The sequence below is a fragment of the Manis pentadactyla genome, chromosome 14, assembly GCF_030020395.1.
Source record: "Manis pentadactyla isolate mManPen7 chromosome 14, mManPen7.hap1, whole genome shotgun sequence".
In the NCBI taxonomy this organism is placed as follows: domain Eukaryota; kingdom Metazoa; phylum Chordata; class Mammalia; order Pholidota; family Manidae; genus Manis; species Manis pentadactyla.
The window spans coordinates 35,909,328-35,920,377 of record NC_080032.1 but is presented as its reverse complement, the minus strand read 5'-3'; the positions used below and the strand labels follow the sequence as shown (position 1 = coordinate 35,920,377).

The window sequence follows — 11,050 nt, the reverse complement described above, 5'->3', positions numbered from 1 at the left end:
CGCCCGGCCCGCCCCCGACGGGCGGGCCGGGCTCCTGCCTGCGCTCCGCCAGCTGCCGAGCTGCCTGCTGGGGCGCACCCCGAGCCCCGGACCCCCGCCCTAACCCTCCCCCGGGCGCCGCAGCCCCAGCCCGGGCCCCCGCCAGCTTGTGCCCCTCGCTGCACGCCCGCGCGGCGGCCTGGGGACTTACGCGTGAGCCAAGCGTGGATCCCACCAGCAGCGGCGCCAGCAGCACAAAGAGCACACGGGCGACCCCCGACATGTCCGCTCTCCAGCTTCTCGGTTCCGCAGTCGGCGCCCCGGCCAGCCGCCCGCGTCACTTGCCTGAGGACCCGCGGCCTGGCTCCGCCCTGCGATCCGCCGGGCGACCGCGGAGCCGGGGGCGGGGGACGTGCTGGCCCGCGGGGCGCGCGGCCGCGTGACTCCGGGTCACCTTATCGGGCCTCGGCCTGCGTCCGCGGAGGGAGGGCCGGTGGGAAAGGCGACCCAGAGGTCGGCTGTCAACAGCTTGATAACAACGCGCCCGGGGTTGGGCTTTAACCAAGTTCTCTGCTCCTTGGCTGTCATGAGAGGACAGAAGGGGCAAATTAAGACCAGATAAACCTAAGTGGGCCCAATGGACCTCTAGCCCTGCGTACTAGGCTCTCCTGAAAATTCTCAGCCAGGGGTCCGCAAAGTGAGCTCCCTGGATTTGTCAGAAACGCAAATACTGGGGCTGCACCCCAGCAACAAACAGAAGCTCGAGGGATGGGGTTCAGTAATCTGATTTTTAGGAGCGCTCCGGGTTATCCCTGTGCATGCTAAAGTTTGAGAACCACGGTTCTAGGTTACTGATACATTTAGAGGTGTGGTTCAACTGAGGCAAAATCATAACGAATGCCAGGCCTTCAAAGCACCGCGGTCTGCACAATTTTTACCTCTTTATTTATTGGGTTTTGAGAGAGAAGAGCAGCTACACCTACTGCCTTTCAGTGTGGCCATCTGAGCCTTTCAGCATCCCTTTTGATACAGGCAAAAGAGCATAAAATAGTGTTCTTTCCTTTTACACTTGAAACATCAGAGGCTCTGCTGTGTGAGTTAACTTGTCCAGGATGCCGGTTACCACTAGATCTAAGCCTGAAGTTAAAAATCTTTTGACAGCTGGGTCCCTGCATGCTCTGAAAATCTGTCACTGCCTACATTTTGGCTCTGACTGAAACTGGGTTTCAGAGAAAGGAGCCTTTAGAGACGTTGCTTTTAAATACATACATTTAAATTTCCACCAGTTGTATTGATTTGTAATTGACATACCACAAGATTCACCCATTTTTAAATGTTTTATTTTGTTCACTTCGAAAAATAAAAAGGTGTGGTTAAATTATACTGTCCTGACAGATTCTCTCCTTGGCTTCAGTTGGACTTCTCTGATGAGACTCTTGTAGAGTAGACTAGACCTGGATATTGGCCTTCTGGGCCTGTCCTAATCCTTGTCCTTACCTGGTCTGCATTGACCAGGCTTAGCAAGGAATCCTGCTAAGTCGGTTTAGGGAAAATCCCTCCACTCTTGCTTTCTGATCAGGTCCTCACCCTGCCACCTTTGACATCGAAGTCCTGACCTGCCCTTAGCAAGAATTCTTTGAAATCTCCTCTTTCAGTTTTCTACTGCCGTCCACCTGGTTCAGCTATCTTTGCTATACCTAGAACCGGGACCTACCTCTCTCCCCTATGGCAATAAAGTTGACTCTATTACAACAGCCTTGAAGGAAGTCTTCCTTACCATTTAAACAAATGGCAGAATAATTTTTTCTTTAGCACTATTTTTTACAACTTGTGGATCTTTGAAAAACCTTAGTTTTGGCTTCTAAATGCTGGGAGTGATGACTATAAAAGTCAAGAATAGTGGTTACTTGGCCAATGGGCTTGGGCAGCTCCTCAGTGGGTGGCCGTGGTGGCCGTAGGGGTTCCTCCTGGCCCTGTTAATGTCAGGGCCAAGCCCTGGGAGGATGGCTCCCTAGAGCCCAGCCTTGCTGGGGCAGGGGAGGGGTGGGAGGGAATGGAGTGGGGACTGGCCATGTTGGATGTGACCCAGCAGCACTGGGGTGCCCGTTTTAGGAGAGGCACTAGCTTCTACTCTTGGGATCAGCATCAGCTGGTGGAGGCAATAGATGAGTATCAGATATTATTAGCAAGACAAAAAGAGGCCCCAGCTCAACCAATAATTCTGAATTCACAGAAGAGCAGAACAAAACCATAGGTAAAATTGCAACATGCTTGGAATTACTCAGTGCAGCTTTACAGTCCATGCAGTCCCAAGAAGAATTTAAACTGGAGGATCTGAAGAAGCTAGATCCAATCTTAAAGAATATTCTTACATATAATAAAGAATTCCCATTTGATATTCAGCCTGTTCCCTTAGGAAGAATTATAGCCACAACAGTTTGAGGGGATGAAGCAATTTGCCTGGATAAATTACTTTGTTGTTCACTCCAATCCTAGAGTGTAAGCTCCTCAAGGGGCAAGAACCACATGTTCTCCATGTCATGTAAATTTTCTAAGTGGCCATGTTATTTATTTATCTATCAGAGTGCTTGGCAGCACTCTGTGCCCTGTGAAGTACTTAGTATCTTTTGTTTGATGTTGCTGACAAGACCTCAAAAATAATCCCTTAACAAAAACCTATTCAAATGTAGCAAAACTGGGGAAAAAAGAAAAGTGGGTCCTTACGGGGACCAGGAGCTGAAACTGGAAAGGGGCCCAGAGAGGGGCCTTTGGAGAAGGAGAGGCAACCAAGTGTTGCTTATTGAACTGGAGGATGGTTATAAGGGATCCACAATAATATAACTCATTAGGTAAGTTCTTCGTTTTTGTGTCCCTTTCTGTATCTGTTTTTAAAACAACTTGGAAAGTTACTGTTTACTTTTTACAAAGTTTAAAAAAACTATCTTATCTGTGTTCCAAACAACCTTTGATTTTGTGTAACTAAATAACTAAAATTCCATATCCTCATTCCTTTCTCCTTTCCCACTGGACATTTCCTTGAGTAACCGAGAAAAGATCACTGGCTCTCCCTTCTTTGGTTCTTTTCATGCCAACTCTGTCTCCTAGTCCTGGGAAGCCCTGTCCAAACTCCACCATCGTAGTCCAGTACTAAAGAGCAAGGGTTCTGGAAGCAGGCACACTGGAGCTGGAATTTCCAGCTTGGACAGTTAATATGTGTGTGACTGTGGGCAAGTTGCTTAACCTGTCTGAGCCTTAATTCCTTCTTTGGCAAAATAGGGACAACACTGAACTCACTGGGTAGTTGGGAGAGTTTCCACATGATGACCATAAGACATGTGGCATATACAGGATGTTAGCTGATAAAAGCAGAATTCAGCCTGTAGCTAATGTCCTCATTTTGATAAGGGTGTTAAGATCTGGTCTAAAGATCTAAAGATTAAATAATAGTTTCATATTAATTTGTTAATTTTGATCATTGCAATGTGGTTACGGAAGAGAATGTCCTTGTTTTAAGAAACGAAAGGGCATCATTTTCACAAGTGACTTTCAAGCAGTTCAGAAAAAAAACGTGTATACATGCGCACAGCACGATAAAGCAAAATGTGGCAAATGGTGACATTTGGGGAATTGTCAAGGGATTCTTTGTACTCTTTTTTTTCAACATTTTTCTAAGTCTGTATTGCCAAATGAAGATGTTTAAAAAAAATACTTAGTACATGGCAGGTTCAGCTTTTCCCACCTTCTTTCCCAGTTTATGGACCCAAGGTGATCATACATAGTGAGCTATTTAACTGCATTGAGATAGAAAGGGTTTGGTGTAGGGGTTGGCAAATAGGGATTGCCTGTTACTGTATAGTCTGCCAGTTGAGAATCACGTTAAAAATTTTAAATGGTTGGAAAAAAATCAAAAGAAGAATAGTATTTTGTGCAATTTGAAAATGCGATGAGATTCAGATGCCAGTGTCCATAAATAAACTTGTATTTAGAACACAGTCACTTCTGATCTACACATTGCAGACTTCTGCTTCACACTAATGGCAGCATCCAACAGGTAAAATAGACCTTATGGCCTGCAAAACCTAAAATATTTTCTATCTGGCCTTTTATGATAAAAGCTTTCCCAGAAAGTATAGATTGTAGTTTGTTTCTGAGATTGTACATTTTTTCCCTTTTTAAAATCTGAAGTATAGTTGATACACAATGTTTCTGAGATTTGCATTGTGTTGAACTAGCACCTGTAACAACAGCCATTGTTCTGCTGAGTGCTTTACCAGGGCTCACCCTGCCTCACAAACTAGCTAAATAACTTGCTAATAGCCACAGATCTAGGAAGTGATGGACACAGCGCCTGACTTCACAGTTACTTTTACAAGGCCATGCTTCTGCCCACGCTCTATTTTTTAGATCCTGTCCAAGTGTGCATGTAGCATGTGCTGGGATGTAAAACCTCCAGCTCCAGGTTGTGGGGGATATGAAACAACCGCGAGAAGGCTGTCAGCCTGTAGGGATTCATCTCCAGTGAGAAAGGTGTATGCATACACAACTAAATGTGGTGCAAACTTGAAGATAGATGAGTGCTAATCAAAGTGTGGTCTGAGGACCAGGGGCATGAGGTAAGCACAGAAATTCAGACCAGGTATTTAAAAACGTGTAGCAATTTGGGAAAGTTTGTTAGATCTAATGATGAAAAAGTGGATGTGAATCTTGTATGTGTATCTTTATTTTCTTTTTCTGGTAATTTATTTTTACCATACTTTTACAACAGGATCAGTCCTTGAGAAATAGTGTGGGTAAAATTCTAGTATTTCCAGAATATCTCTCCTGGCTTTGGTACATCTGCATATCAACAGGCATTTAGAGGTGGAGAGAAGTATGGCTTTAGTGCATTTGCATCTTTTCTCAGGGGTGGAGAAGTTCATCTCCATATCAATGGGTAATTTCCTGGGCAAGAGAGGGTTTATCTGTACCTGAGAGGTGAGGGGGAGGGCCGGTGTTGTGGCTGCTTGAGCAGGAGAGAGATGGGCCGGACTGCAGTTTTGTAAGCAATAAACGGGTTTTAAACTTTATTTCTCCCTTTGACTGATTTTGGTTTTTAGAGGTATTTTGCCCCGGGATTTCCTTTCCCCAGACTTACAATTGGCATAGTCGGCAGGATTCCTGTGAAACCTAAATCTGTCATAATGGGTGCGACCTTTGGGAGGACCGCCCCTAGAAATGATGGGGAGAAGTGGCGCTCTCGCCGAGGGACATGTGTCTACACCCGTGTGGTCGTGGAGGCGCCACCACCGCTGCTGGCCATACCAACTCCGGCCCATGGCCTGAGCCTAAGGCTACTACTTCTGCCACTGCTGCTGCTCTTGCTGCCAGCCAGAGCCTGGCCACAACCATGGAAAAGAGCAGAGGTCCAGGTCACCTTGATAGAGAAGCAACTGGCTGCTGTGTACCATGCCTTGCTGGCTACAGAGCCCATCACCGGAACAGCTCCAACCAAGGTAATAACCTCCTATCCCATCACAGGGTGGGTGCAAGACTGGACCCAAAGGCCACGGAGTGGCATGGCACAGACACCTCAAAAGACAATGTGGGCCCAGCGGTGTGGCTTGTCTTTCACCTTTGAAGAAGTCAGCTGAGCCCAGAAGGAGTGCCCTGCATGTTGTGCAGATCAGCAAACCACCAAGAGAGACCTAGAGCGTCTCTCTGCAGCCTATGGTCGGTCGCTGGTGACTGAGAGCGATCAAGGTACCCACTTTATTGGACATGCATTGCAAGGATGGGTGCAGCAATTAGGAGTAAAATGGACATGGCCCTGGACATTTCAACACATGGACCGGCGATGACTGGCTCTTCTGGCACCTTGGGGAAAAGGTCTGGAAGCTGGCCTTCTGTGTATTCCTGTAATAACAGCAAATTGGTCCCCAACAATCACGGTTATTTGCTTCTATCATCTTTGTGTCCTGGATGTGCCCCTTGGCTGCAGCTGCCGCATGATGGCTGGAATAGACGAGCTTTAGACTTAATCTGCATGGGACTTTGAACCTAGTTGAATCCTCTGGCTTGAGAATTATGATTGTGTTGCTGTTGTCAAGAAAATAATGTTTAAAGAGAGGCTTGACTTTGTCTAATGTTTGGTAAAAGTTTTGTGAGCAATCTAGCATGATTGTTAGGAATGAGTAAACGTGTAGAAACGTATTTTGTGCTTAGTGAGAGATTGTGCTGTAAAGTACATTTACTTAATCTGCATAGGCTGAACCCTCTGGTTTGAGGATTATCAAGATTTTATTGCTGTAGCTTTTGCATGTTACTAGCTTGGTTGGAAGAGGGAGATCGAATAAATTGTAAGGCGAGATTTCTGGACGGATGGACTGTGGGTAAAATTGTAGTATTTCCAGAATATCTCTCCTGGCTTTGGTACATCTGCATATCAACAGGCATTCAGAGGTGGAGAGAAGTATGGCTTTAGTACATTTGCATCTTTCCTCAGGGGTGGAGAAGTTCATCTCCATATCAATGGGTAATTACCTGGGCAACAGAGGGCTTATCTGTACCTGAGAGGTGAGGGGCTGGGCTGGTGTTGTGGCTGCTTGAGCAGGAGAGAGAGATGGGCCACAGTGCAGTTTTGTAAGCAGTAAATGGGTTTTAAACTTTATTTCTCCCTTTGACTGATTTCGGTTTTTAGAGTTATTTTGCCCAGGGATTTCCTTTCCCCGGACTTATAGATAGGAAAGGGCACCGATAACCACAGAAACAAATCTGATCCTTCACCAAAGGCAGTTTGAGGAGCATAGAGGTCTTATCAGTAGCCTAAGAACAATGAAGCAGACGGAGTTGCACAGGCCAATAACACACATGAAACTGTTTTGCAACAGGTCTTTGAATCTAAGTTAAGAACCAACCTAAACTCTTGTGACCCATCTATTTTCCTCTTTAGTCCTAACAGAGCTTTCCTATTCAGTAAATTTCAAGTCCCAAAGTCAGTTTTGACTTGTATTTCAGTGTAAAAATTTAACTAACTTTACATTTCTAATATTTAAAAAATTCCATTAAAATGATTGTAATTTGGAATAGGTTTTAGGAAGATTACATGATAGATGTTAAAGGCAAGGAGAAAACAAGCCCTCCACTGCAAAGACATGACAATCAAATGTAATGCCTGATCCCGGATTGGATCTTGGACTGGGAAAAAAAAAATAGCTACAAAAAGCCATGCTTCATGGGACAATTAAGAAAAGTTGAATATAGACTATGGATTAGAAAATAATATTGTATCAATATTAAACTTCTTAATTTTGATAATGATACCATGGCTCTGTTCTTAGGAGACACACTCTGAAATATTTAGGGTTGAAGGGGCATAATGTCTGCAACTTACTCTCAAATGATAGCAATTATATGTATATGTAATTATATATTACGCATAATATACATATATATGTATATATGAAGAGCAAATAAGGCAAAATGTTAACAGTTGCGTTATTAGGTATACAGAAATTTGTACATCAACATAAAAAGTCATCTGAAAGTAAACAATAAAAACAAAAAATGAGAATTAAATAAAAAGAAAAAAATTAAGTCCCAGCGTTCAGCTGTGGACAGTTCTGCTGTGCAGCAATTCCTTATCCCTCTCTCACGTCTCTAAGTTTTCTAACCCAGAATGTCCTGAGACCTATGTCCTGGGGATACATTGTGCAGCCAAGTGATACATATGGGTTATGAAACAATAAAAAGATAAAATTGTGTAATAATCAGCCAATAGTTTTCCTGCAGTTCCAGTCCAAGTTAGCAGCTGTGTGTCAGGAACTGGGCCATGCTGTATAGCAGTCATGAGTATTAGGATGAACTTTCCCCTGTTCTCAATCTTCCTTGCGGGAGTTCCAGATATCTAAAAACATAAAATGCCCCAAGTAAGGCCTGCCTTAGGGGAAAAAAATGCTGACTCTGCAGGAAACACTCTTCTCTCCTACATTCTCTGTATGTCCTTACTATCTGTCAGTGGCATCTGTACCCCAAGGGCTCTCAGCTGCAGCTCTGCAAGGTCATTTTCCTCTCCATGTTTGATCTAAGACGTCTGTTTCTTCTTCTAGGCACCTAGATTTGGCCCACTCCTTCTGTCTTATAGCCTCATCTGCAACTGTGGCTCACTTCTCTGAAGGATTGGTTTTCTAGCTCAACTGAAGGTTACAATTAGATACAGCCAGAATGGCTATTTGTTCCAGCAATCACCATGTTGGCCTGTCAGTGTCTTAAATTTTATATAATACTGGAGTTACTGATGTTTAATCAGATGAATTTATATAATGTGGATTTCCATTGTTTCAAAAATCAGAAGGTCTGGCCACACCGGGCCCACAATGTCACGGGATAACTGTAGACCAGAGATACGCACTGGGACATTCTTGAGGCAGGTTAGGTCTGTCTGGATGGTCACAATCTCCATCTGATTTACCTCAATTTTCACCAGACCTGCAGGCCCTATGAGAGACTTAAATTTGCAACTTCTGGGTAGGTCAGAGGGTCTCAGTGGTAATCTGATCACTACCTCAGTGATGGCTATCAAACACACCCATGTGAGGCCTCAGATTCCCCAGTCACTGTCCTTTGAACCCTAGGCTGCCTGCTGTACCTCAGCTGCCCTTGCGGCACATGTGTGGCCCCAAGCCAACCACCTGGAGTCTCCGGCTCCTCCAGACACTTCTGACCTCACTGGAACAAAGCACCTTGTTTCTCAAGCAGCTGCTAAAGAGGTTGGTGGGGGTGTAACCTAGAAGGGCAGGAATAAGGTATTAATTAGCATTTAGCTTTGGCCTCAGGCTCTGTTTCTAGGGAGCTCAGGATGAGATAATTATTTGTTCCATAGGAGGAAATTGCTCTGCAGCCTACCATTTCCTGAATGCACTTCTTTAGCTTTTTGCAACTCTGGGTTTGGGAATATCCTCTTAAGAGTTTGCTTTTAGGACCATCACAACTCATTTCCAATTCAAACCCCAGATTTCATGCCTCTTTCTTAGTGAAGTGATTAGTTATTGCACTGGCTGAAAGAGTTCTTTCCTTCCAGAAATTTCCATTGCACTCTATATCTAGCTTATGACATTTATCTTTCTCCATTGTGTGGCTCTCCCTGTTCCCTGCTTTAACTCAGGCCCTCATCTTTCTTATGAGATCACTTTGGGGGCCTCCTACATTGGTTTTTGGCCTCCAGCCCCATCCCCTGCTTTCCTCAGTTTAGCCTTTGTTTCTCTGCCAGGAACCTTCTTCCTTTCTTTCCTTGCTTCTCCAGCTAACTTCTATTCCATCTTTTCAGACCTTTTAAAGGAGTTCAAACATGGCTTCTTGCAAGAAACCTTCCCAGACTCACCCTCAGACTAGATTACTGCTATAGAATAAAGTTTGTGTTCCCTCAGATTCATGTGTTGAAACCTAATCTCCAATGTGACAGCATTAGGAGGTGGGGTCATTGGGTGATTAGGTCACGACAGCAGGGCCCTCATGGATGGGATTGGTGCCCTTTATAAAGGAGACCCCAGAGAGTGACCTAGACCCTCTGTCATGTAGGGACAAGTGAGAAGGTGGCTGTCATGAATCAGGAAGTGGGCTCTCACCAGACATCATATCTGCTGGCATCTTCATCTTGGACTTCTCAGCCTCCAGAATGGTGAGAAATAAGCTTTGGTGTTCATAAGCTACCTTGTCTATGGTATTTCTGTTAAAGCAGCCTGAATAGACTAAGACAGGCATACAGCCCTCTTTGGGGTCCACACAGTATTCTGTCTGTTTCTATTCCCGCTTTAATGGTAGGATAATTGAAGGCTTACTTATCTATCCTCCTCAGACCTTGAATTCCCCAAGAAAAAGTTTGTAATTTTTTTCTAACACAGTGTCTGGCACACTATATAGTTCACTATAGGTTTACATAATGAATAATAAAAAAAAATAGCTGTCTTATTCTTTACTGGACTCAAAGTCCCTTGCAGTCAAGGATATATGCCTGATTCACCTTTGCATTCCAGCACCAAGGATCAGGAGAATGCTGAACAGTGTATGGAAAGAATGAGTAAATTCATGACGTGATGGGGAATTAGTCATTAAAGTCACCTGGCAGAACTCTGGTTCCTTTAGCGAGGAGATACTGTTAGCCCTGAACAGCTCCACAGGCAGGTGGCAGGCAAGCCAGACCCTGTCTGGGTTCACTTCCTTTCACAAAGCGTGCAGAAGCAACTGTACCTCAGCCTCCACGTGCCCACCTACCATCTTGCTCCTCAAAGGCAGGACATTTTTCTCTGCTGCCCCTGCTCCCTTCCCCCCACACTGTGTACTCCTGCCACCTGGCCTCCTCTCAGTCTCATGTACCCTCCATGTATCCTCCCCTAGAGCCACCTTCTGTGGGCACTGCACTATGTGGAGGTGACCTGGCATCCAAACAGGGATCCCAGGACATGGACATGGAGAGGCTTGGCCAAAGGTAATGAGGGACAGCTCCTCCGTGGTGACCAGCCAGGACCAAATGATGTTTCAGCAGAGGCCACAGCATACCTGTAGATAGGGACTGTCTCCAGGGGAACAGGGGAACTCTCTTCCCTGCCTGCTCCCTCCATGCCCCTTCCCCTATTCAGGTCTCTGCTCAGATGTCCTCCTTATGCAATCTGCCCTCTGTCCCATCCACTTCTTCAGCTTTCTTTATATCACTATCGCAGTTTTTTTCTAAAAATTGTTTTTAAAATCATGAGTAACTATAAAATAATATCTTCAAAATATATGTGTAACATATAGTAAGTGAGATTGAGCATGCAATACTCACTCCCATCCCCTGGCCTCATGTGACCCTCTCCCAATCCCATGCCCTTCCTTCCACCTTATAGGAAAACACTAGTTTCTGTTTTTGGCTTTTTCATTAGTTTTACCCTATATGAATGTGTGAGGTAAGTGTAAGATAAATTTTAGCCAGAATAAGCAGGCAAAGAGAGGCAACAAAGGGCCAGGTAATTTATTTAAATACCTCCGGGTGAGGTTCTGTGGCCTTCTTGCCAGAGGCCAGAGAAGTCACGCCCGGTTAGGGAGGTGGGGGCTTATAAGG

The 11,050-nt window shown here is 44.9% G+C and overlaps 1 protein-coding gene across 1 annotated transcript in view; it reads right to left on the bottom strand.

Moving 5' to 3' along the window:
- The window catches only part of GLB1 (galactosidase beta 1), an 86,240-nt gene extending 85,911 nt beyond the window's left edge, over nt 1–329 (bottom strand). Inside the window, exon 1 of the mRNA XM_036892134.2 lies at nt 191–329. Within this exon, the coding sequence (XP_036748029.1) occupies nt 191–262 (72 nt within the window). The 5' untranslated portion in view covers nt 263–329. The remainder of the gene's footprint in view (nt 1–190) is intronic.
- Nucleotides 330–11,050: the final 10,721 nt, after the last annotated feature.